The sequence below is a fragment of the Enoplosus armatus genome, chromosome 24 (genome assembly GCF_043641665.1).
Source record: "Enoplosus armatus isolate fEnoArm2 chromosome 24, fEnoArm2.hap1, whole genome shotgun sequence".
NCBI lineage: Eukaryota > Metazoa > Chordata > Actinopteri > Centrarchiformes > Enoplosidae > Enoplosus > Enoplosus armatus.
Genome location: NC_092203.1, coordinates 9,598,146 through 9,622,859, shown reverse-complemented (window position 1 = coordinate 9,622,859; position 24,714 = coordinate 9,598,146). Strand labels below are relative to the sequence as shown.

General features: G+C 44.4%; 2 protein-coding genes across 4 annotated transcripts; both read right to left on the bottom strand.

Moving 5' to 3' along the window:
• Positions 1-1,409: 1,409 nt before the first annotated feature.
• On the bottom strand, positions 1,410-14,294 carry LOC139306769 (SLAIN motif-containing protein 1-like). Of its 3 annotated transcripts, XM_070930718.1 has the most exons (10): positions 13,870-14,294; positions 11,659-11,795; positions 7,249-7,398; positions 7,000-7,113; positions 5,434-5,583; positions 3,674-4,048; positions 3,236-3,247; positions 2,548-2,697; positions 2,113-2,458; positions 1,410-1,485 (listed from the first exon to the last, which is right to left on the bottom strand). In XM_070930718.1, the coding sequence occupies exons 1-10, from the start codon at positions 14,292-14,294 to the stop codon at positions 1,410-1,412; spliced, it is 1,935 nt and encodes a 644-aa protein (XP_070786819.1). The 3 variants fall into 3 exon arrangements, with proteins under 3 accessions (XP_070786819.1, XP_070786820.1, XP_070786822.1); XM_070930719.1 differs by lacking the exon at positions 3,236-3,247; XM_070930721.1 differs by lacking the exons at positions 3,236-3,247; positions 3,674-4,048; positions 7,000-7,113; ... (1 more) ...; positions 11,659-11,795; positions 13,870-14,294 and having other exon boundaries at positions 5,434-5,576.
• A 779-nt stretch (positions 14,295-15,073) lies between these two features.
• mrps9 (mitochondrial ribosomal protein S9) lies at positions 15,074-24,092 on the bottom strand. The gene is made up of 11 exons (XM_070930760.1): positions 23,961-24,092; positions 23,450-23,632; positions 20,416-20,478; positions 20,083-20,113; positions 19,929-20,008; positions 17,495-17,580; positions 17,254-17,329; positions 16,990-17,158; positions 16,620-16,728; positions 15,775-15,944; positions 15,074-15,405 (listed from the first exon to the last, which is right to left on the bottom strand). The coding sequence occupies exons 1-11, from the start codon at positions 24,057-24,059 to the stop codon at positions 15,314-15,316; spliced, it is 1,158 nt and encodes a 385-aa protein (XP_070786861.1). The 5' UTR covers positions 24,060-24,092; the 3' UTR covers positions 15,074-15,313.
• Between the last annotated feature and the right edge of the window lie 622 nt (positions 24,093-24,714).

Genomic DNA, 24,714 nt, shown 5'->3' with positions numbered 1-24,714 from the left:
TCATCCAATTCAGTTTATACAAGGGGGAACCCAGACAGTAGTAAGTGGGGTAGAGTACAGAGGGGGTGTTTTGTCACGTTTTTTGGAGTTATTAATGACCTGCTGCTTTCAAAACTCTATGAATCCAATACATAGCTGACTAAAGACGGGTGCCTACTATTATTCTGCATTCATAAACAATCTCAAGAGATGGCACTATACCAATGCTATAGTCTATAGTCAATATTTCATGCAGGCTTTAATGACTCTTGTTTTAAAACCACACCGAGCTATTTGAAAGTCTTCCACTAGGTGGCAACATTTAACTGTTAAGAGCAGTTATTAAAGAAAAGTGTTAAATCACTTAAAAATGAAGGCGGTGTATAAACTGGTTTGCTGGTTATAGTTAAGAGTTGTAGTAAGGAAAAAGACATTTCATTTAATTAAGTATTAAGTGTTTTATTAAAATGTTTCACTCATTCAGCCCATCACAGTAACAAAAGTGTCAGGATTGTGTGAAATGTGCCATGGTAACGGTCATTTAAAAACACAAGTCAGATATTACAAACAAAGGGTGCTACATTATGCCGTGTAAAATAACTGTGAAATCTCCCCTAAACATTGAATTAACCGTCTTTCCCCCTAAATCCAAAAGATCAATTGTAAAAGAAGTGCAAACATTAGTAAACGGAACATAAAAATATCAGTAAGTTCAGAGATTTATACAAAGTGCAACAAGAACAGATCCCTTATAGGTCAATTTCAAAGTGTTAATATGCACAACGGTTTGCGACGCCATGGTGAGACAATTTTGTAAACACATTCAGACATTTTCCTTTTGGTCAAGATTCACATTTAAAATTCAATAATATTGCATCAATATATGCACACTTAATAGTTAGCTTTGTACACGAATACATTAATGTCTTTGTTGTAAAAATTAGACCAAATGTGCCCAAACTAACAGGGACTGATTAAATTTTAGCAGCATCATTGGCGCTTGTTGCCAGAGGGAAAACACCTGATTAGTCAAAAATTTTATTCAAAATAAATATATAAATAAATACAGTATTGTGAGGCTCATTTCATAAAAACTGGCAGCCCTCTTTAGCAGGTTAGTATTACTGGTACCCCACAGTCAGTGGTTTATTGCACAAGAGCAACAGGGAACAACTCCCCCTTGGCACGGACCAACAACCCGCCTTCCCCGAAGAAATTCTGCATAGAATTGAATGGACGAGTTCACTTGTGGTCCTTTAGGATGACATTGAACTATTCTATGCAGGATCTCAGATTTAAGGTCAACTTAACAGTTGCTTTTTGGTCAAACCCATTCAAATGTCCCCAAGGAAAACGTTTCATGTTGAGGTGCAGCGAGTTACCCCAGCCAGCGGGGTGCCACTGCACTACTGCGCCAGCTCATCCGTTCATCAGTAGCAGCCGTCTCTCCAGGCGCCGTCACGAAGGGCACTGAGGGTGGACAAGCTCTTTGGAGGTGTCAGTAAACTAATGGAGAAAAAAATAATGAAAGAATGGTCAAATCTAAAATCAGCTGATAAGATCATAAACAAGGTCTGATACCAGGCTGTTTAAGACACGTTTTGTGAAAGCAATGGAGCGCAAAACAAAGTGAATTTGGAACATTAGTTGGTTTGTAGAACTTCTTTAACTCTTTTGACTAATGATTATGGTTAACTAACAACTAAGAGCCATGCTCGCAGCTCTGTGAGGCTGTACTTATGCACAATAGCATGAAAGCAAGCTAACAATGACAATGCTAACATGCTGATGTTTAGCAGGTACAATGTTTACCATGGACAGCATCTTAGTTTAGCATGCTAACATTTGCTAATTAGCACCAAACACAAAGTACAGCTGAGGCTGATGGGAACGTCAGTACTGGACAAATTGAAAAGTTTGACCTGGTGATGAAGCTGGATGAAAAGTTAAAAGATCACCAAAGTTATTAAAATTCATCCTGAGGGGGACACGAATGTCTTTACCAAATTTGATGGTAGCGCTAGAAGTCAGGGGATCACCGAAGTCAGTACCTTTATATTAGCACACTAACAAAACTCCTTGTTCCTTAATCCAGTATTAAAGTTAGTTATTAAAGGAATAAAAAGGGTTTACCTTCGTGCTGGTTGGGCCACCTTGTTGCGGGGGGTGGAGCTTGTGGGGCCGACAAAGGAGGCAGGGCGGGGCAGGCTGCTGCGGGGAGTGTTTGGGGTGGAGGTGGACGTCCCCCCTCCACCGGCCGGTTTACTGAGCAGAGGGATCCCGCTGCCGACCCCGCTGTTACCCCCGCTGCTGCTGCTGCTGCTGCTGCTCAGAGACTGGAGGCTGGTGGAGGTCGGCATTGAGGCCGAGCCCTTGATAGTGGGACTGACGTAGGCGGTGGCCTTCAGCGGCTGCCGTGACAACGAGGTGAAGTTCCCGACGCTCTGAACCCTGTTCTGCAGCTGACCTGGTGAGGGGACTGGAGGCGCAGAAAGGAAAGCTAAAATGAGTGAACTGACCCGTGCATGTGTCCAAAAAACACTTGAAACAAGAGAAGCGGCGTCTTACTGGAGGACTGCAGTCGAGCCAGCCCACTGGACGAATCAAAACTCTGGCTGTTACGAAGCAAAGAAGGGGAAGCGCTAGGATTGTTTGGAATGGGCACACTAGGCATGCTGGGAGCTCTGACAAGGTTAGGCATGCTCCTCCGCAGCTTATCTGACAGAGACAGGCAGAAGCAACCACACAAACATAAATAAATTCACTTAAAAGAAGCAGATTTTAATGTAAAAACAGACTCCCTGGAATAAATATATACAATATACTATTATATATAGATGACATCATACTGTATAGTGTGAGCTGTTCTTTTTATTACGACTCCATCCCTTAAGACGGCACATAAAGCTGCCTGTGATCTCCTTTACCGTACAACAGTTTCCAGCCCCCTCAGTCACATATACACTCTTAACTCTAATCCCATCAAACTCTCTCTCGTCTCCGCCTCGCAGCGGAAACACGCGCCAGTCTGAGAGCTTTAAGAGCGACTGTACAAGAGGCTTAGACAAAGTTATTATTAAGTGTTAGGACATCAGCGTGGGTCAGTCCGGGGCGTCAAAGTATGGTCAAAATCATGGAGTTAAATTTATAAAACACATTTATAAGTAATGAATTAATGGCTGTTTTCATTTTGGAAAAGTTGTATTAATGTTCAACGTTTATGAGGTTAGAAATATATTTGACAATGTCGACTTACTCTCATATTCGGCTGGACGCCATGATGAAGTTTCCCCAAAACAATGCGCCCAACAGCATTCACATATATACAAATACACACGTAAATATTTCACGTACAAAACACATAAACAAAGAGATGTGAGAGAAGTGATTAGTGCTACTGACAGCAGCCACAGTGGTACATTTCAAAGTTAAGACGCTAAAAATGAAAAGGGAGACTCCCAACAGGTGTGGAGAGTTGCATTGTGGGTGTAGGATCTATGGCTTTTCTCTGCCGCTGCTACATTGATTTTGACCTTTGTTCATCTATTTATCTGTCTTTTGCAAGTCCTCCAACTGTATGGATTATTAATTAATTGATTAATTGCAGCTTTAATTATCTTTTCCCCCCAACTCCAATAAGAGAAACAGAATCTGGACAGACCTGTAAGAGATGTTAAAAGTGTCTTTTCCTCACCTGATCCTGGTCTGAAGCCCTGCTGCTCGGCTGCGCAGGGGCTGCCCAGTCCCAGTCCTAGTCCTAGTCCCAGTCCCTGTCCCTGGGGCTGAGGTTGAAAAGTGAACCCAGCGGAAAGGTACGGAGGAGTTGAGGGGGTGGAAGGAGGGGTGGACAGGGAACTTGTGCTTCTTCGCCAGTCTCGGATGCTGGAGAAGGTGTGGGAGTGCGGCAGGCGTGTGAGGCGTGGCTGCGGCGGGGGCAGGAGGCCGTAGTCTTCGTCGTCCTCCTCGTCTTCCTCCTCCAGGTCGGGGCCGGCGCTGAGCTGGAAGGTGAAGCTCTGGCTGCGGCGGTTGGCCAGGAGGGACGATGTGCTGGCGTAGTCCTGTCTTAGACCTGGGAGGGCGAGATATAAGGACCAGCGTGCAAAACACACACACACACACACGGCCAGGACAAACAAACACACACACACACACACACACACACACACGGCCAGGACAGACAAACACACACACACACACACACACACACACACACACACACACACACACACACACACACACACACACACACACACACACACACACACACAATCACCTCCTGGGGTTAATGAAGCTGAAGTAGCGATGAGCTCTGAGATCTGGTGCCATATGTTAAAATATTAGAGGGGAGGGAACAATAGAGACAGATGGACGTCAGAAGAAGTGAGCTGGCACACAGTGACACAGAAACAAGTCGAAATAACTGTCAAATGACTCATAATTATTAAATTATTTTGACTGGACTTTGCTAGAAATACAAAAGTCAGTTTTTCTAAGAGTGATACACAATTATGTTACAAAAGAACTGAACCGAACTAAATGAGTCTGCAGCTCCGAAAGTACTTTGGTCAGATATATCTTTAACTGTGCAAATGTAGTTTGACCAAACAATCCCAACTGAAGGACCGCTTTCAACCATATCACATGGTCTTCATCAGCAGATGGAGGGATCTGTCCACAAGCAAGTTCAGTCGCTGTTTTGATTTCATCATAGCAGTGAAAAGACTTGGTTAAGATACAAACAACAAATAATTTACTTTATTAAATAGTTTTTTAAAACCAGGGTCACAAACTGCTTCACAGTTACAAAAAAGAAGGAGGATAAGAAATAGTAAGTGGACCTTGAGTTGGGATTGTTTGTTGTGTAAAACGAAGTTGCTTGAGAGGTTTGAGTTTATATTCTCGAAACGTAAAAACATTTGATGTATTTTTATCAGCTGGTAACAACACCGAGGACACAAGTAACATAATGATTTGAATGAAATTAAAATAACATAATCAAGAACACAAATTATTTCCCGTGTGCAAATTAAAAATGCAATTTAAACTGCACAAAAAAGTCAGAATGTTTCGATTTGTCATAGCAGGAAAAACACAGTTGGAACTAATAACTATTAACAGTTATCGTAATGCAGTGAAGCAATTCATGTTATTATTTGCACCTGTGTACAAGTCAAAATGTCTGCTGTGAAAATGGTCTATTAAACCCTTTTTCACTCCATATTTTCGTGTCTCCGCTGCAATGTCTCCGGCCCCCCAGTTTGGGAACCACTGAGATAAAATAGGGAACAATACAGCCAGCGTGCAGTGGCCCAAATTCCCTGCAATTTGGAGTTTTAATTATACACTGTTTCTCAGAGCAAGAGCTGTTCTGGGGACAGAAATACTATCATTAGGCCTGTTAATTCTCAAACAACCGCGTGTTGTCCTGCTTAGCTTCGTATTTGAGTCACTTACTTTCCTCTTGCAGTCGGGCCATGACCTGGACGTCAGTGAGGTCTTGCAGTTTGTATCCCAGAGTGATGGAGTCGTCCTCCACCTCTGAAGCACCGAGGTCGCTGTCCATGGAGGACTGGGGACTGAGGGCGGAGCACCGGAGGCCGCGGCCTTCAAACAAAAAGACAACCAGTGTAAGAAAACCTTCCTCACTTCTCCTTGATTTCATCTTACTTTTCCAGGTTTCTGACACGGTGTTAAACAAACTAGCCAGTCACAGTTTTGGTAGCTCACTAATGAGAAAAGCACCCTCGAGTCTTCGGAGTGTCCTCTGCATAAAGATGAAGGATCCAAACTAATGGAGGCCGATACTTGGCTCTGGGAATTAGAGTCTATTAAGCACCAGTGAGGCAGAAATATTATCAGAGAGGTTATACCAACCTCTCCCCGGTTAATGACGACTCTCTAAAATAATCCCTTCCATCACTGGTATTATTCTAATTACTTTTGTCACATACTGCTCTTATGTGGTCTGGCTGAGATTTCAGCACCCTTTATTAGCCTTTTTGGATCCTCTTTCTTTTACAAAACAACATATTTTCTGACTTAACTCTAATGGTAGTTCATTTAAACTACTTTCAACCACATAAATAGTCTCCACAGTCTTTTGATTCCTCTCAGTAATCTTGATTTTTTTAATACTATCTCACCTGCAGACATCTCAAATCTTGGACAAAGAAAACCGGACAAACTGGAAAAGTCTGCATGGTGCAATTAAAGTCAAGTGTTAAACCTTTATGGCTCAAACTGCTCCTCAAGGTCCAGGCTCATTACAGATCCAAAAAATGAGTAAAAAGCTGCCCGTTAGGCCTTTAGATAACGTGTATGTCGACTTGTTGGAGATTAACCAAATTGGAAATTAACAGTTATTTGAATGAATAAGTTAGATTTTGTGTTTTTTTCAAATACTTACAAGATTTCACAGTTTGGTTGGTGGAATTTGGACCCAGTATTTCTAAAATCCGGGTTATGGCTCTGAATAACATATTATCATACTGGTGACACGTAAATGAGGCAGATAGATGAAAGTGAGTTTTATATTTAGAACAACACACAGAATAACTAAAAAGAACCAAAAGGCAGAAGCGTAGGCCCTGGCTTTTTAATTCCACTTTGCTGTTTGGACTAGCACCGTCATGGAATTGAGCCTCGGGGGGGAAAAAAAGCCACCAGTGCGCCCCTGTGGCAGTTAGTTTCTGCTGCTACATGGAGACTGAACAGTCCCCCAGTGTGGCCTCTCTCGTCCCCTGCAGCTTCGCCCTCTGCTGTGTCTGGATCATTATTTTTTTTTCCATCACGAATAATGCACAAGAGGCTGTGGCACAGTAGCTTGAAGCTGCAGCGAAAATATATTCTCTTACACCCACGACTTCACATGAGAACACAGTTGAAATAACATCTAAAAAGCTTGTGGCTGACCCAGTTCTGCACCGAGCATCTCCACCTGCACATTCATAGTCGGATTACAAGAAGAGTACTCGGTTCCCTGTGGGGCGAGAAGAGCAGGAAGTAAGATGTGAGGCTTACTGCGGCTGTGAGGGAAGAACGTGGGAGTCCTCTCAGCTACAGGGGAGAGCTCCTTCCCTACAGGACTCAGAGTCTGATGGAGGCCCGGGTGGTGCGGGAAGGAGAGGGGTGGGGCTGAGGGAGGGGAGGAGGGTAAAAAGAGAGACGACTATGTTTTAGCAAAAGTAGAATTTGAGTTTAATAATATTTGTCAGAGCTGACAAACACCTCGAGTTAAATATTTGTAAAACAAACATGTTGTGTGGTTACCATGTCTTTCAGACGACTGGGGGGTGGAGCAGGGTTTGGCTGAGGGGGAAGCGCTGATGGGGGACACTCCGGCCACTCGACTCAGGGCGGGAGGGCCGGGGGAGGAAGAGGAAGGGGAGGGGCCGGACAGGGAGCTACGCCACCTGGAGACTGAGGAGGGAGTGGGTTTGCAGGAGGAGACAACAAAACGTACCATACATCATTAGTGTGTATTAAACACCAAAGTACCCGATCAATGAGCGTTTCATTAAGGTGCCGGTGAAGGATCATTTCTTTTTATATCAAAAAAACTATTTTAAAGAATCCTGTACAGCTGCAATGTCTATATTTATTTACATCATTAATGTTAGAGCTGTAGAACGTCTGGGTGGATCTGAGGGGGCGGCCCGAGACAGTGACACCTGTCGAGCCCTCGCTTAAAGAATAAAAAGAAACAATAGTAAAATGGAGAAATAAACAGAAAGCTCCTCCTTTGACACCCCCTCTGGAGCTCTCTATCATTATTTCAAGGTAACAACAGAGACGGTGGCGACGGTGATCATGGTGATAATGATAGTGGTTGGTATTTTTACTGTCGCAGCTTCTTCTCTGCCTCCCTCACACCTCCTGCACATCAACACACAACACAGCAAACTAAATAGAGATTTCCTTCAGCTATCGATCGACACATTTTTTAAAATTCAAACTCTAATATCACCAGTACAGGACTAACTTCACCCTTTAATTCACAATATGAACACAACTCCTAAGATAAACCTCAAAACGAACCCTCTCTGAATCACCTCAAAGCTCTAAAACTGATAATGCAAATGCAGAAATATACACACACACACACACACACACACACACACACACACACACACACACACACACACACACACACACACACACACACACACACACGTTTGAAGAGAGGGCATCACTGTGCAGCCGTTACCTCACCAGCACTGCGACTGTCACTAACGGCTCTATTCAACAGCTCCACAACAAAGCTGTATTCAACACAACAGAGCTGCTCATACACTGCTGCTGTACCTGATGCTGAGTGTGTCTCTCTCACTCACACACACACACACACACACACACACACACACACACACACACACACACACACACACACACACACACACACACACACACACACACACACACACACACCTCAGTCACTATTCATAGACATAGAGCAGAAACTTCGGCTGGTTTGAAGCTGTGATATGAATACCCATGCAGCATATTGGGAACAAAGATGAATACAAATGTGCTGCATTGTGCATCTCTTATTAAAGTGTGTGTGTGTGTGTGTGTGAGAGTGTGTGTGTGTGTTATTGAAGTCTACATCCTCCCAAAGATGCAGGAAGAGGATTTCTCTCTGTTACCTGTCAATGTGAATATAAGCCATTTAACTATGAAGAGGGGGAGGGGGGGGGGTGCATTCCTTTCATGTAAACGGTTGCCGTGGCAACAGCTCTCCATTTCACTGTACTCCTTAGGCGGAGAGAGATAGCGGGGCCGAGCTGGTGGGAGGACTCCTCTCACAGAGATGCACGGGCTCCAGCAGACGACCATTAGTATGGCAGAGGGTCGGCCCACCGCCTCTGATGCAACAAGCTGCAACTCCAGACCACCAAGCCAAGTCCGAGGTCGACTACTGTGACCCAGATACTGGCAGAGACCACAACGCTGGCCGAAAGCATGTGGACACTAGACAACAACGTGTGCAATATACAGGCATGGTTTTCTCAGTTTCCCATATTTTATATCAGAAAAATGTGCCGATAATATTTTAATATTTATTTTAACTGTATATAATCACCGGCCCTATAGTTCCACATTATGGGAAATATGCTTTTTAGCTTTCTTGTTGACAGATAAGAAAATTGATACCTCTCTCGTGTCTGGACTGTAAATATGAATCTACAGCCTAGCTTAGCATAAAGACTGGAGACAAGGGGAAACAGCAAGCATGGCTCTGTCCAAAGGTAACAAAATCAGCCAACCAGCACCTCTAAAGCTCACTAATAAATATGTTGCATATCGTTAAAGTGTTGTGGGTTATGTGCCAGACTATTTTCTGGCCGGGTGCAGTGACTTCCTGGAGTCTCTGCCGGTTGTACTAGCCACCTGTAAAACCACAACATGCCATTTTTCACTTCAGGCTAGCTGATTCCCACCATTTCCAGTATTTGTGCTCAGCTAAGCTAAGCCAAGAGGGCTTTCTACAACGCACAATGTCGTCTACTTTTACACTCTTGATTCAAATATGGGAAAAAAATCTAAAAAATAAAAAGATTTAATGGGGAAAAAAAGGAAAAACCCTTCCCATAGACACCAAAATAAACTTAGTGGTGGAAGTGTACGGCGTGCCTTCACCACGCCAGACCATATTCAATTACAACAGCAAATGTAGACACTTTCATGAACTGACGCAAAAGAGCAGTCCAGCAACGGTGTGCTTCATAGAGACGTCTGCAGATAATGACTTTATTTTGAAGGTGTGGGAAGGCAGAGCGGACACCAGCGCTCCCACGCAGGTGAGTCCAGCGCCATCTTCTCTCATTAAAGGCTTCAGGGTGTTAAGCTGCCTGTTCAGCCGAGGCCGTGAGAGCTGTCGCCTACATTCACACTTCACACGCAGCCCTCTGCCGCCTCCACACACACATGCGCACATACACAAACACACACACACACACACACACACACACACACACACACACACACACATCGATCAGACGAGCGTTTCTGCAACACACTGACATCTGGATTGATAACCCTGATCTGCTTTTTCCAGGACGGCTGTCGACAAGCTCCACATATGAAAAAGTCGATTGAGGTGCGTGCGGTAACCATGACAACACTGAACGCAGAGTCACAGGTCTATTTGCTTGATATTCAGACATCCAGTCAGTCGATGTAACCATGACAGCTGATATATTCTTCCTCAAATGTGCTCAGCATTACTGCTACTTCCTCTTCCTCAGCGGTGCATGTTATTATTAAGTGATGGCTGTAATCATTGCAGACATGCAGGTCAGGTGACCCGGGCCTGATCTGCTTAATGCTACGAGGCGTGGACAGATTATAGTCTGTAAGGTCCACAGTCCTGCTGAGCACATTAGTCACAGTGTAGTGATGAAGGTGAGCTAACTGCAACCTGCTCAATGTGGCCACAAAGGAAAAGTATCTCTGGATAGCAGTACAGTATTTACAGCTAAGTGCAAATGGTTAATGGATTAAAATCAATTAATCGAGAAAATATAAATAACAAAAACACAAACTAACACCTACAACTACTTCCAGCACTGTTTTTCTGTATGTAAATGATGGTAAAAAGCCTCCAAAAGATACACTAATCAAACCTAAGTCTGATAATACAAAGACACGCTTAAAACAAACCAACATGGCTGTTAAAATAGACAATCTGGTGGCCATGACAAAACATTTACCAGTTGTTTATTTGCTTTCAGTCTCATTTTACCCACCCGGTGATCTAAAACTCAACAAAAATGACATTAATGTTGGTGCCAGGCTGCTTCGTTCACAAGGCAACGGGAGCATCTAGCTATAAAGTCTAGACCAGAAACTATTTTGCACTTCTTCCTGGCCAAGGTGTGTGTTGTGTGAGTCAGTGAGCTCCTGAGGTTTTTTTTGGCAAGACACCTAAAAGCTGTGTACATCAGTTTAAAATAGCCTGGAGGAGAACAGCACCCGTCAAACTAATCTGCTGCCTCAGCCTTCAGTTTAGTCGGAGCTGTGCGACCGAGAAACAAAAAACTGCGGGTAAGGAAAAGACGTCTTATGGACGCAGAGAAGAAAAAGCAAGTCTAAAACATGAAATACTCTTCTAATAACATTTTATTAGAGAAGTGACAAATCTGAAAATTGTAAACACTGCGAGACTGAACTCCAGCTGAACTCCACAGAGACGTCTCCAACTCCTACACCCCTCCAACATCCACACACATGCAGAAACAGATATTTAACTGAACTACTTCACCACTGCTGTAACAGTTATTGGACCAACACTGGTTGTACTGGGCATCTCCCAGTGAGAAATGGCCAAACAGGGAATAAGGGAACTGAGCACCCAGGGCCCCGACATGGAGACCTTGGAAAGGACGCAGATATCTTTGTGTTTGTTGTCCTTAAAAAGAAAACACAGTATCTGATTGCTGCAAACTGCCGCAAATCATTAAAGTTCATCATGTTTAACGCAGAGAGAAACTTCACTAGGTTTCATGTGTTGTGCTCTCGCAGTACTCTGAACAGTCTGGCAACAAATCCAAGGTGTGATATCACGGACTTAAATCATCTCTGTGATGATGCACAATAACCTGACAACCCCCCCCTCTGCTCCCCAAGGGGCTAATCAAACTCACTTTCCACACACACAAGCAGCCCGTTGCCTCGTACCTTGTTCCAGTCGAAGGGACAGCGATCGCCTGGCGGCCTCCACCTCTGTTTTGGGACAGTCCAGGACCTGCCGGCACCACTGCAGAGGTGTGAGGGAGTCGTCTGAGGACTCTCTGACTCTCGATGACGAATACAACCTACAGAGAGAGACGCAGAATGAAAACACGCAGTCAGAAAACTGTCTTCACTGCTATTTATGAACATTCAACACTGTAGAAATAAATGCACAATGAACGCTAACGTCAGCAAGCTACCAAGCTCATAACCACAACGCTAACATGTGGATGCTCAGCAGGTATAATGCTCACCATCTGATCATTTAGCTTGTTAGCATGCTAATATTTATTTTTGCAGATATCTGGTCATAAACCAAAGTAGATCTACAACTAATGATTATTGTTCAGCACCGATTAATCTGCTAGTTCTTTTTTCGATTGATTAATAAATAAAAAAGTCCTGTTTTGCCCAACAGTCCAAAGCTCAAAGATATTTGGTTCACACTGATGCAAATCAGATCAAAGCAGCAAATCCTCACACAGCAGAAGCTGGAAACAGAGAATAATTAGCGTTCTTTCACAATTTTACTTGAAAAATGGCTCAAAATAATAAATCGATGATCAAAATAGTTGCTTTTAGTTCTTGTCATAGAAACACAATCAGAAAAGGCGCCATTGTTCTTGTTTTTGCATTCTAGACATGTCTGTAGGAGTATTTTAAAACTGGGACTATTTCTCCATGCCAGGGACTGCATGGAGAAATAGACAGATCACGACTCCATCTTTCCTTTGTGCCACCAACTCATCTCCCCCTGAGTCAGAAGAAATCTCTTCCCCCGTCTGAAGGTGATGCTGAGCTTTTCAGATGTGAGGAAGAGGAGCTGCTCTGCTCAAATGGACTGGATCAGATTATTCTGACAGCGCTGAACTACTCCTCCACGATTCTGCTCTGCAGGCAACATGGAGGGAGCTGAATTATAGATTAAAACCTTCACGGACATCAGGTGAGGGTCTGACCTGAAGGGGACACGCAAACACACCTCGGATACTATTCCTAGACTCGGGGAGGGGGACATACCTGCAATATGAACACACCAAATAAAAGATGAAGCTGAAGGCGCTGCAGTGCAGAATCAGCTGCTCTTCAAAGACACTTTGATCTCCTGTGTTTCTACTATGTAGTCAAGCCTCACTGATATTAAAAAAATGGCCATAAAAGCTAAATATTATAACCTTCATAAATGTAGGAATTTGTAGCTGTAATTTTGTATTAGACTGCTGTATTTTCAGCTCAGTGTACCTAATAAACTGGCAACTAGAGCACATACACATCCATGTTATTAACTGTATTTTAACAGCAATATTTGCATTGATTACTCTATTGATCAAATAGTCTACTGACAGAAAATTAAGATTAATCAGTAAATGAATCAGCTCCTATTTTGATAGTTAATACCTGGCTACTTTTTTGACTGTTAGACTAAGAAATAAGCAATCTGAAGACCTCACTTTGGGTTCTAGTAAAACCACTTCTAATTATTGATTAGCTGAAAAAGCAAAATCAATTAGTTACCTATTCTGAAAATATTCAAACCAAGTGGCTTCCTGTTGGTTTATCTGCATGAGATGGTCAGCACGCCCTGCAAGCTGCAACAAAATCAGCAAGATTTCAGTTCCTGATTTTTGCAACTTAAAAATGTCTTTTTCCACCCAAGAAGATGACAAATAAACAGGCTGTAAAGATTCAGATTAGGATTGGAGTGTTTTTCTGCAAGTTTTTAAAAAGAAATTTAAGCAAAACAGTCAGACTATCTCATGGAAATTGTGGTTTTTGCATGAAGCATGAACAGTGATTTGATTCCTTGTGTGGGACTACAGAGCAACACTGATGTGAAAGCATCCAGCTATGTGTGGCACTGATACGGATCTGTCTCCTGCACAGAGGGAGAGAGGTGCAGCCCTGATGACGGGCCTGATAACAAGTGGCCTCTCCTAGCTGCCTGATTCACCTCCAAGGTGTGAGGCTTTGTCTGGGTGTTGCGTGAGGCTGGACGGGCTGGGGACAAAGCTTACATCCAGAGAAGAAAGAAAGAAAGAAAATCAGGCGCAAACATCAGGAGATAAATCACACATGTGGCCTTTGCATGCAGGAGACTTCAAGCTTTTGCAAAAAGCAACAAATGGTTGGAAATGAAAGCAGACACTGGACAGTTACCATGTTTCATCAGACTCGTCTGAGCAGGACACAGAATTCAAGTCCAAAAGTTCCAGCTCATCCAGGACCGACAGCTCGGATCCGTCCTCCTCCTCCTCCCCCGCAGCAGCCGCTCCATCCCCGCCTGTGTGCGGGAGGAAATAGTCGAAAGGATCCTCCGGGGGCGTGAACGACCCCAAGGACGACTGGCACAGCAGAGTGGGCAGCGGGCTGGGGAGGCAGTATCCACCGACGCTGCCGAGCACGAACGCCGGGGACGGAGGCAGCACATGCGGGCCGCCCGCCCGGGTCCGCAGCTGCTCGTTCTGCCGCTCCAGTTTCCGGACCAGCTCCTGCAGCTTCTTCACCTCCAGCTCGGCGTTCAGGGTGTTGCTGTTGCAGTCCACCTCCGTCATCACCGCGAGGTTTAGCACCGCTGCCTCCATCGGACCAGAACACAGACAATAACCACCTCCAACCTGGATGAGAAATGGGGGACAGGTAGGCTCCAGGCTGCGGCGGCTCACCCGTCGCCCTCAGACTGCTTTCTGTATTCTGGTAGCGGTAGTAATCTGTCTAGTACGCCTGTCTGGACGGTCACCCAATGGGAGACTACAAGACTCCACCCCTCCACACACACACACACCCCTCAACATCCGCCTCACTAACCCACAAGCCTGATTACAGGTAAATAGTGCGCGTGTCAGTCTAGATTATGGGCTAACATCTAAACCTGGACCTGTGCAGGATTTTATTTTAGACTGTAAACTATGACACCATTTCATTTTTAAAAACCAGAATCACTTTTAACATGTTTCTATGTTTCAGGCAGATGGACTGCACCGGATATTGTTTACTTATAAATCAGCATTCATTCAATTAATGACCTAATTGTTCAGAGCAGATAAAGCTGCTTTAGAAAAAGCTGTCACACCTGGTCGACATTTGTGCGCATTTGGCGACATCTGGTGGACAGAGCTGGCTGTGGCACAGCAGGCTTGGAAAACTTTAGGTTTAAATAAGCAACTGATTAGTTGGGCGACAGAAATTTAATTAATTAATTTAATAAGTAAAATAATGATTTAAGTAGTTCATCAAGCAAATGTGAGGATCTTTAAACTCTCACATGACCAAACTTTAATGCTGACATTAGAGAATGTGCATAAAACGTGGAAATAACAATAAAATGTGTCACAGGTGAAAGAATACAAAGAAAACTGATATCTTTATATGAAAAACCGTATTTATTATTCAACATACTGATAAATATATTCAACTTTTTATTCCTTGACACACACTTCCATCTGGTGGCTGAAGCTGCTCACTGCAGCTCGTTGAGTCTGGGCTTCAAACATGGCCGCCTCGTTCTTCCAAGAGCTTAAATAAACTACACAAGTGAGGTGGCCTCTGGGAAACGGAGGAGGGATCAGTTCAGATGAGGGCACATTAAAACCAGCAGTCCTCCTCAGCGTTTCTTCCAGGTGAATTTCTTTCGCGCTCCCTCTTGGCCCGGCTTCTTCCTCTCCCTCACTCGGGGGTCGGGGGTCAGCAGACCAGCTGGAAATAACAGACAAAGTGTGTTAACATTCACCTCCTACCTGAACTCCAGCTGCAGAATCCCACTCAGTGATTGATTTCATTTAATTTCAGTATGCTGTCAAAGTGTTTTTGCTCATGTAGTTTCTGTTCTTGTTGGAAAATCCTCCTTTTCATGCATTCAGGTGTTTGATGGAAGCAGATTCGACTGTTCGGTCGGATTAATGAGCTGTTTTTGGATGGTTGTTAATAACAATGATGTTAAAAGGAGATAAAATGGCAAAAGTAGAGACGTTAAACCAAAAGAAACGTATTAAATGTGCACAAAGGCTGAAAGAACAACACCTCAAGAGGTGTTACACGATCTGTAGTTGTAAAACAACCATTCACCTTGTCTCATGGTCTCCACCTCTCCCTCAGACAGGAAGCTGAGGAGGGCTCGGGAGACGGCGAGCCGCAGCGCCCCCACCTGGCCGGACCGCCCGCCGCCGCTCACGGTGCACTCCAGGTCAAAGCGGCCCAGCACGCCCATGAACTGCAGCGGGAACATCAGCTGCTCCCTGAGAGCCGGGAAGAGAAAATGACCAGGAGAGGATAAAAAAAAAAAAGAAGAGGAGGAGGAGGAAGAATGAACCGCGGCTGAATGGGCAGAGCAGGAGCAGCGAGTGCTATTTAACAGATAGCGGTATCAACGCAGGCTTAGCTAATTTAATGTCTGGTTGGGTGACTTTTCAGACAAGCCCAGAGGATCCCGGCACTATGAAAAGCTTTCTGTTACAATCTCACCACCACATATTACAGAGTAACTGCTGACTCAGCAGGAAAAGGATAAGTGTGTGTGTGTGTGTGTGTGTGTGTGTGTGTGAGAAAAGAAAGTGTCTGTGTTCTGGATGGCGTCTCAGGCTGAATGGCCTATGGCTGCTGACAAAGTCAATTGTCACCTCTCTGCTCCAATTACAGCCCGTCCTCACACTGCGTGACAACACCAGCTCTGGACATTTGCACACACACACACACGCACAAACACACACACACACATACACACAGTCACTCAACTGTGTAATTAACTTACTACAAGGAGATAAATAAAAAACCAGGCGATGCTGTGAAGAGTGAAAAAGCTGCTTTTTAATTTTTTTTTCGGGGGGGGGGTGAAACAAATCATGTCTTGCATTTTAAAGGAAAGCGGTATCTGTGAATGAAGGTTTATCATCTGTTCAGAGTGGCTCTCCTACCTGTCCTGCAGCACGGGGAAGTAGTGCAGGTAGTCCTGGTTGTTGACGGTGACGCGTCCGGAGCCGCAGTCCCGAAGAACCACCGAGGCTTCAGACGACTTCCTGCGACCTGAGAGGAAACACGCCTCCGTTTGATGATGTTGCAACAGAGGGGGGAAACGAACATTTATGGAGACATTTGTCAAATGTTTTACATTAAAGCTGAACTGGATTTCCTGGTTTGTTGGAGATAAAAGTTCCTTTTATGGGTCTCCAATTTTTGTAGGTTCAGGCTTTAATTTCTCTCAGTTATAACAAAATAACTTCTGAGATCTGGGAGCATAACTGATGAACAATGATGGCCAGAGCGAGTAAATGTGTGCGTTTCTACCGTCTGAGGTGGTGAAGGCAACGCCCCTCTCGTCTCTCTCCAGCGGCGGCACCATCTGCTTCCTGGACTGGGCCTCCAGTTGCCGTCGGTAACGCAGGACAAACTCCTGCTCTGTTGCGCAGTATGGCAACGACAGCATGCGCTCCATCAGCTGGATGAAGCGATTGTACTGAAGAAAACAACGTGCGAGTGTCATACGAGAGACAAACTCCACCTTTTAAAAAAGACGAGACAGACGAGGAAGAGGAAGAACACGGTTCTTACATCATGAGAGGAGATAGTCTCGACCAGCAGCACCTCCAGCTCCTCCTCTGTGAGCCACCTGCTCGTTCCAAGAGAGCTGATGGAGAAAGATAAAAAAAATCAATGACAGAAGTGCTGAAGAAGACTGATCCCTTTACGGTCGATGCTTTTAGTAATTTTCTGAAGTTTATCTTGTGTATTAATACAAGAGTTTGTACCTGTAGTATCAGTACTTCCACTAATCTTCACTCTCTCTACTTACATCTGCTTGACGTCCTGGGTGAAGAGTCCCTTGGCCCTCAGACGGTCTTGGTACTTCTCTATGTTCAGGATTTTGCCGTACATTTCCTAAAACGCAACAAAAAGCACATCCAACATTCAGGAGCGCACATCACAAAAAGGCAGCTCCGTGAAGAACGAGGACCTCGACTGGCCTGCTCAGAGCCCCAACGTCAACCCCATCCAACACCTTTGGGAAAGACTGTGAACCGGACCTGATCAAACATTCGCTGGTTTTAACTTCTCACAGGTGATTATTTACTGCTTTTTCCCCCCATTTTGTACTGTTGGTCGGACAAAACAAGCAGCACGGAGACGTCGCCTTGAGCTTTAGGAACTTGAGAATACTCATTAGTTGCAGCTAATCTAATGTGGATCTGGTTCATATGAATTTATGGTGCCTTCATTCGTTCATGTGTGATACGTCACAGATCCTGGTCTGGACTGACCCGGGCACCTGTGCGTGTACGTTGCCTGAAGCGAAGCTGGAAGGAAAACCTGCCGGAGCAAAAACATGAAACTAAATAAATGACGGGACAGTTTCGGGGCTCGCTCGTCATTAGATCAGTCTCGCGTCGGGAATAACCCGAGGGGGAGTGCGTCACGGTGATGGGCACAGACAGAGACAGACGGAGGGTGGGCGGTTGTGGGGAGAGGGTGGGCATGCTGGTCACGTCCCCGAGGCAGACACCCCCACCTCAGCCGCCCAGCGCCTGGGTGAGAACTCATTTCCCCGTCAATTATTCACCAGATGTTTGTTTAATTCCTTCTTGATAGAGTGTGCCTAATCCGCTGCCACTCCGACCAGCGACAGAGGGGTACGGGGGGGGGGGGGGGTTTGCAAAAAAAAAAAAAAGCAAACATCAAGCAAAAACCAATTTTCTTTGCAAAAAAAGCGTAATAGAAAATCTGAAAAAAAAAAGAAGGCAGGAGGAGAGGACGGGGGCTTGGATAAGGGGGCTTGCGTTACACGTTTGCAAACAGCGGGCGCTACAATAGCGAGGAATAATTCGCATGGATTGGCCGGATGAAAGAGGAGAGGGCCGGGATCTGGATACATTTAAGTCGAGGCTGTTACAGAGACAGACAGCTAGAGCTCCACATTTCTATTCAATAAGTGGGTTTTATGTGCAAGTTCTTCAGCTGTGAGAGAGTTTAACCAGAGGGCGACAACAAAAGGAGGCTCTCTGGTGGGACAGCGACTCCTGACTGCCGTGTATTTATTTTGGTATTCAGGTTTTGACGGGGTTAACGTGGAGGGGGAAGGTGTGTTTGCAGGTTGTGGCCATAAAGGACTCAGTGGAGCAGCGAGCAGGTTAATGTACCACGCTGGAGGAGAGCAGCCGACCAGAAAGGCTGCTTTACACGCCACTGCCCCCTCCTGGCAACACTCCTGAGGTGTGTGTGTGTGTGTGTGAGAGAGACGGTTGGTGATAACAACAACAACAACAAAAAGATGGGACGGACACAAGATGGGAAGGAAAACAGGAAGAGGAAACGAGACAGCAAAGAGGAGAGGGAAAATAAGAGACAGGCAGCACGAGCTCTCAGACACGTCTGACATACCTATTTAAACCAACAGCAGGGGGTGCAGATTGCAGCTGCAGGGCACAATGGTGTGTGTGTGTGTGTGTGTGTGTGTGTGAGCACTCAGACGCCTCTCTGTGTTTCAGATACAGACACACGCCTCTTATATAGGAAACGTCTTTGAACGAGGTCAGCGGCAGCCGTGTGAACGCAACAAAAGATGGAGGAAGAAAGAGGAGGTCGTCTGCTTAGAGGTGAGGAGCAGTGTGAAAGGTGTAGCAACACCCCCCCCCCCCAAAAAATCCCCATGGAGGACTCGCTCCCCGTGGCGGGACAAAGTCTGACAAGCCAGACGAGCCACACCTCAAACAGGATTTTGAACCCGGACACAAAAACACATTGTTTGTTTATTAATGGCTGTTTGGGTTTAGAAATTCATTCTTTCCTATTTTGTTTATCATTTATACGTTTAAATTAAATGTCCTTTAAGTTCTCATCGCAGTGCGAGAACCAATCCTGTTGGTTCTTTATGTTTTAAAAAGGAACAGGGCGTCCCCTCTGGAGTGCAGGTATCTCCCTTTAAACCTGACTACCTTTGACCCCCTCCATCCTTCTCACCTGACGCCCCTCCCCCACCCCTCCCTCTAATCTCCCACCTCTCTTTCACCCCGGCTCTTTTCTTCTAAGGCTCTCTGTGTGGAAAAGAGGATCCGACGCTGCCTGTCCTCGGGGACATCGCGGCCTTCTCTCAACTCGCTCTGTCTGAATGGGATATGACCCGAGGGTGCAGGAGGCAGGGAGGAGGAGGTGAGGAAGAACTAGGGATTTGAGCTGGATGAAGATTTACCTCCGCCTCACATAAAAACCTGACAGCTGCCTGCGGTACTCACATGCATCAGGGAGTAGTAGGACTGTTTGCCGGTGTAAAACAGGAAGTGGAACGGCCGTCCGTCTGCTCCCCACTGGACGGCTTTAAAGACAAAGAATCTGTTGTGAAGCACTTTACACAATACAATGTAAAACATAATGCAGTGAATTACATACCTCTCTGCCTGGGAAATATTTCCTCTGGATGCTGCAAATAAAAACAGATTATTTTATTTGTTTGTCATTTCTATATTTGCAGAATAAAAAAGGTTGTTAAATACGTACTTAAACTAGGGTAGAAGTAGTCAGTATTTTTAAAAGGTCGGCAAAATGTTCACTGACATTTTCTTGTTTTGACTTTTATTGTGAAAGTGAATGAAAACGACACATGACCACACGTCACACCAACCGATAAAACATCAGTTTAACAGGAACTTGTATCCTAAAAAACGAATCATTTACAGCCTTTAAACTTCAAAGTTTCTAAGAGTCTAACCTGCTCAGACGTACCTTCATGAGGGGCCGGGCTTTCTTCTCAAACAGGCCGGAGGGGAAGAGGTAGGCGATGCTCCTCTGGTGGCGAGAGAAGAAAAAAAAAAGCTTAATAAATAACAGGAAAAACAAAATGGCAGCCTGGGAGACGCGCTGATGGCACATCATGACAACGCTGACATGTCCGAACACCAGAGGTCACACCAGCGGACGACAGTGAAAGTGACAGAAGAAGAAGAAGAAGAGGCACAAGCTGCTGGCGGGTTCACGGAAAAGGCGAGCGTGATGTGTGTGTGTGTGTGTGTGTGTGTGTGTGTGTGTGTGTGTGTGTGTGTGTGTGTGTGTGTGTGTGTGTGTGTGTGTTAATGTAGAGTTAGAGGAGAAAACAAGCAGAAAAAGGCACAAGTTTTTGGCTTGGTTGACAGTGAGCAGAGGACACTGTGGACGTCCAACAGTTCACTCCAAGTTCATCCTCTGCTCTGTGTGTGTGTGTGTGTTGTTAGCAGGGCTACAGATGGCACTGTAAATGTGTGTGTGATAGAAGAGAGGGAGACAGGAAGTGTGTTGGCCCCGCCACACTCATCAAGACAGCCTGTTCATCTCCCCTCTTCCTCCATCCCACCATCTCTCCTCTTCCTCTTCCTCTTGTTCCTCCTCTCTGTCGGTTCAATTAGCGAGGCAGCAGGTGCTGCAGGGAGGGAGCAGGTTGCTGCTTTAAGGTTGTCAAAACGACGGAGAGCAGGAAGAAAAGGACTGGTCCTGAGAAGTGTGTGTGTGTGTGTGTAAAGTTGTGAGAGACAGGAAGAGGAGGAAGTTAAAGGGTACAAAGAAAAGAGGAAAAGGGAAAGACAGGAACAGATGAAGACACACCTGTGTGTCCCCCGAGTCTCAGCACAATATGGCAGAGATCCCCGAGGGGCAAAGACGGAGTGACGGAGGAAGAAAGAGTCCAACCGTCACCCGTGCAGCTGAGCGGCGGCACGTCGCAGGAGGGAGGCAGGTTTTACTAATTTCAACAACACGAGGAAATCAAAACCGCCTTTCATCGTCTCTCTGAAAACTGGCAAAAAGGCCGTCTGCTCCGGCGTCACGTGACCAGACAAAGCGGGACGCAAAGCTTTGATCAAACTAAATCGACCACAAAAACCAAATCAGAACTATTTGTTGATTAATCAATTAGTCGATCGACAGAAAATTAAGTCGTTTTCAAGCAAAAAAAGACAAACGTTTGATAATATGAGATGATATTCAGTTCAAAATGTGGGTATACTTACAATTAATACATTCTTTAAACTGTTCTGTGGCTCGACTAGTTAAATAATAGGTTAATTGTTTTAGCGCTAAATTAAATATTTGGGGGTTTGGGGGCCGTGGTACAGAGAAAACAAACAATTAATTTCACTTTGGGATCTGGGAAATCACTACGGGCATTTTTATTTTTACCATTTCCTGACAGTTCATAGGCAAAACGATGAATTAATAAATCTAAATGATAATCAATCGACGAATTATGATTTAAATCTCATACAGTTTATAATAGTGTTCAGCTCACGGTTCGCCTGCATTGTCTACATTTAATTTACATAAAACAGGAAAAAAATGCAGAAAATTCTCACATTGGAGGAGTTGGAACCAAAGAAAGTTCTGTATTTTTCTTGATAAAGGACGTAAATAATTAACCAATTATCAGAATTGTTGTGTATCCATTTTCTGCCAATCAACTGATCAATTAATCAACTAATTGTTTCAGCACCAGTTTAAAAAGCAGATGGTTTATATATTGAACATGATTCTTAGGAGATATTTATGGGTCTGTGATCAGCGTAAACATCCTTTTGATTTTTCCTGGGTCTTCTTCACCGTCACACCTGAAGAGTCTGGACTCCAAACCAGGGCGGAGGGATTCATCAGGCGCCCCTCTCCGCTCCTCTGCAAGTCCTCCCAAATGTTCCTCTTCCCCTCCACACATCTCAGTTTGGCCTGCTAGCCGTCGCTTTGGCTTTCACAGCCTGGCGCCAACAGCTCTCTTCATTATTTGTGAGGGACACGGGGGACGGGGGCGAGGGGAGAGTGGGAAATCAAGCTAAATGATTGGAGCAGCGAGGGCGAATGGATTGCCAAAATCTGGAATCAGCATGTGGGTGTGTGTGTTTGAGGGCGTTGCTAATATCCCTGATGCAGTGGATTAGCCAGAGGTGGCCCCACCTGCCTGCCGCTGGCAGAGCCCCGATGCTAATGATGATGATGATGTGAAGAGACCACAGAGCTTTAAAACACACCACCTTCTCCAGCGTGAAAGATAGAACCTAATCAATGTTTTGAATGCTTTAACCGCTTGTGGCTTTTAAGCCCCGTCTCATGAGAGGAGGACAAATGTGTGACTGTCCAGAAGGAGCTGTAAAAAATGTAAATACTTGTTTGTAACCATGAGACTGAATGTCAGCAACAACTGCTCAGGAGCTCTTAATGTCTCAATCCTTCTTCTTCCTCTTTAATTAGAGGCCACACATACATACTTTCATTTTCAAAAAAGGCTCCGTGATTTCCTAAAACAGCTGGGCACTGTAGCTTCCAATAAACGTTTCTCAAACAGGACTAAAAAGTGCATTTGTTTGGGACTATTTTTAGTAGCGGATTAATACACACACACTCAGATTGCTGGTTTTGTTGATATACAATATCACCACCAGTATCCTTTAAATGGAGTAATATATCAATTAAAATGCTAGTATAAATTATATCAATTATTCATTTTGCCCATTTTAATGCTCAAAAATCCAAACAGACTTTACACTTAATATCTTCATAGTATTCAGAAAGGCTCCAGAGCTCCTTGATCTTTGCTGTCCTCCACAAAATATCTGATACCCAGAACTCATGTCCTTACCCATATATCAATATTTCACAAACTGAGCCAAATAGCGTCACTTACTGGTCCACTTACTTGTTTTTTGAGATTATTTTAAGTAGGTTTTTATGAGCTTTATGAGCCAGTGGATTCATGAAAGACACTCAAATATGATGGTTAAGCAGAAAGCACTCAGTCTCTTACATCGATGTCCTCCTGGGTGAAGTTCTCGGGGTCTTCTCCCATAATGTTAGCCAGGTGCCGTTTCCCGATGTTAAACTCCTCCACCTGCTTCTGGATGAACTCCATCGTGAACTTCTCTGGTCCTGCAGCCGCCAGGTTCTTTCTGTGGAGGCCAGAGCTCACACATATCTGCCTGCTCAGGACCTGGAGAGGAGGACAAGATATGTAACATTAGCTGAATTATGATAACTCGCTCAATATGTGGAGCAGCAACTATAGCCGAATTGTAGTTAAGGGTTGAATAATTTAAATTAAGACACCCCAAAGTCTATCACACCATAAGAAAACTAAATGCAGCGTTGGTTTACTGTAATTTCAAATATCCGTAAAGCCAGTTTCGGCTAACAGGCGCTGCAAGAGTATGCTAACTCAAGGACGTCAGTGTTTGTGCATTGTAGTGACTTTCTATGAGTTGGCGTTTTGTTTTACACACAGAACTGGTTAGTTTATCACAGACAACATCGCACTTTACCTGTCGGCTTAACTGCGACGAGACTGTGTTGATACTCGAGCTGCAATTCCCACATTTTCCGAGTAACTGTCCCACGGTTCGCACACAGGACGCCGCCATTTTTGTTGCTGACAGCAGTGACGACAGCGGCGGAAGTTGTGGCACGTCAGAAGCAGAAACATGCTGTGAATTATAAAATACAAATTAAAGCAAATATTTTGAAAATATAGCCAGTAACCTTCTGACAGTCAGTGTTCATAACCTCGTTACTATTTATTTTCTTTTTTTTTTAATTGCTGTTATTAAACTTTATATAAATAAAAATGCACCCAAATAAAAGGTTTCCACAGCTTTCTAACATAAGTGTGTTTAAGAGATATAATTCTTGGAGGTACAGACACAACAGACTTTTAGACAGTGACGACTCACAGAAGTTACTGATAAAAACTGTGGTAAAATACTGAGATGCAGGTGAAATAAAAAAGGTTTATAAAACAAAAAACAAAACAAAGACAGAAACAGAAACAGTAAAAAAAAATAAATGAAAGTAAAAAGAAGAGAATTAAGTTGATGATTGAAGCCACATTACAACAGACCACAGCGTTGCACAACCTGCCTGAAATGACAAATGAGGCAAATAAAATGTGTAACTTCCAACAAGGACAGAACATTTTAAAACACTTCAGTAGAGGGACTTTGGCTGCTTTGATTACATCACTTTTTTTTTTATCTCTTAGGCATCAGTCCACATCACAATCTCACAGCTCATTGAAAA

Excerpts from the sequence above, each read along its gene's own strand:
- LOC139306769 (XM_070930718.1), bottom strand. The coding sequence starts at position 14,294 with ATGGAGGCAGCGGTGCTAAACCTCGCGGTGATGACGGAGGTGGACTGC. Across the intron at positions 7,114-7,248 it reads CCAGTCGTCTGAAAGACATG|CCCCACCCCTCTCCTTCCCG; the intron begins GTAACCACACAA and ends CCCCTCCCTCAG. Across the intron at positions 1,486-2,112 it reads GTGGCCCAACCAGCACGAAG|TTTACTGACACCTCCAAAGA; the intron begins GTAAACCCTTTT and ends TTTCTCCATTAG.
- mrps9 (XM_070930760.1), bottom strand. The coding sequence starts at position 24,059 with ATGGCGGCGTCCTGTGTGCGAACCGTGGGACAGTTACTCGGAAAATGT. Across the intron at positions 23,633-23,960 it reads CGTCGCAGTTAAGCCGACAG|GTCCTGAGCAGGCAGATATG; the intron begins GTAAAGTGCGAT and ends CCTCCTCTCCAG. Across the intron at positions 20,114-20,415 it reads AAGCCCGGCCCCTCATGAAG|CATCCAGAGGAAATATTTCC; the intron begins GTACGTCTGAGC and ends TTTTATTTGCAG.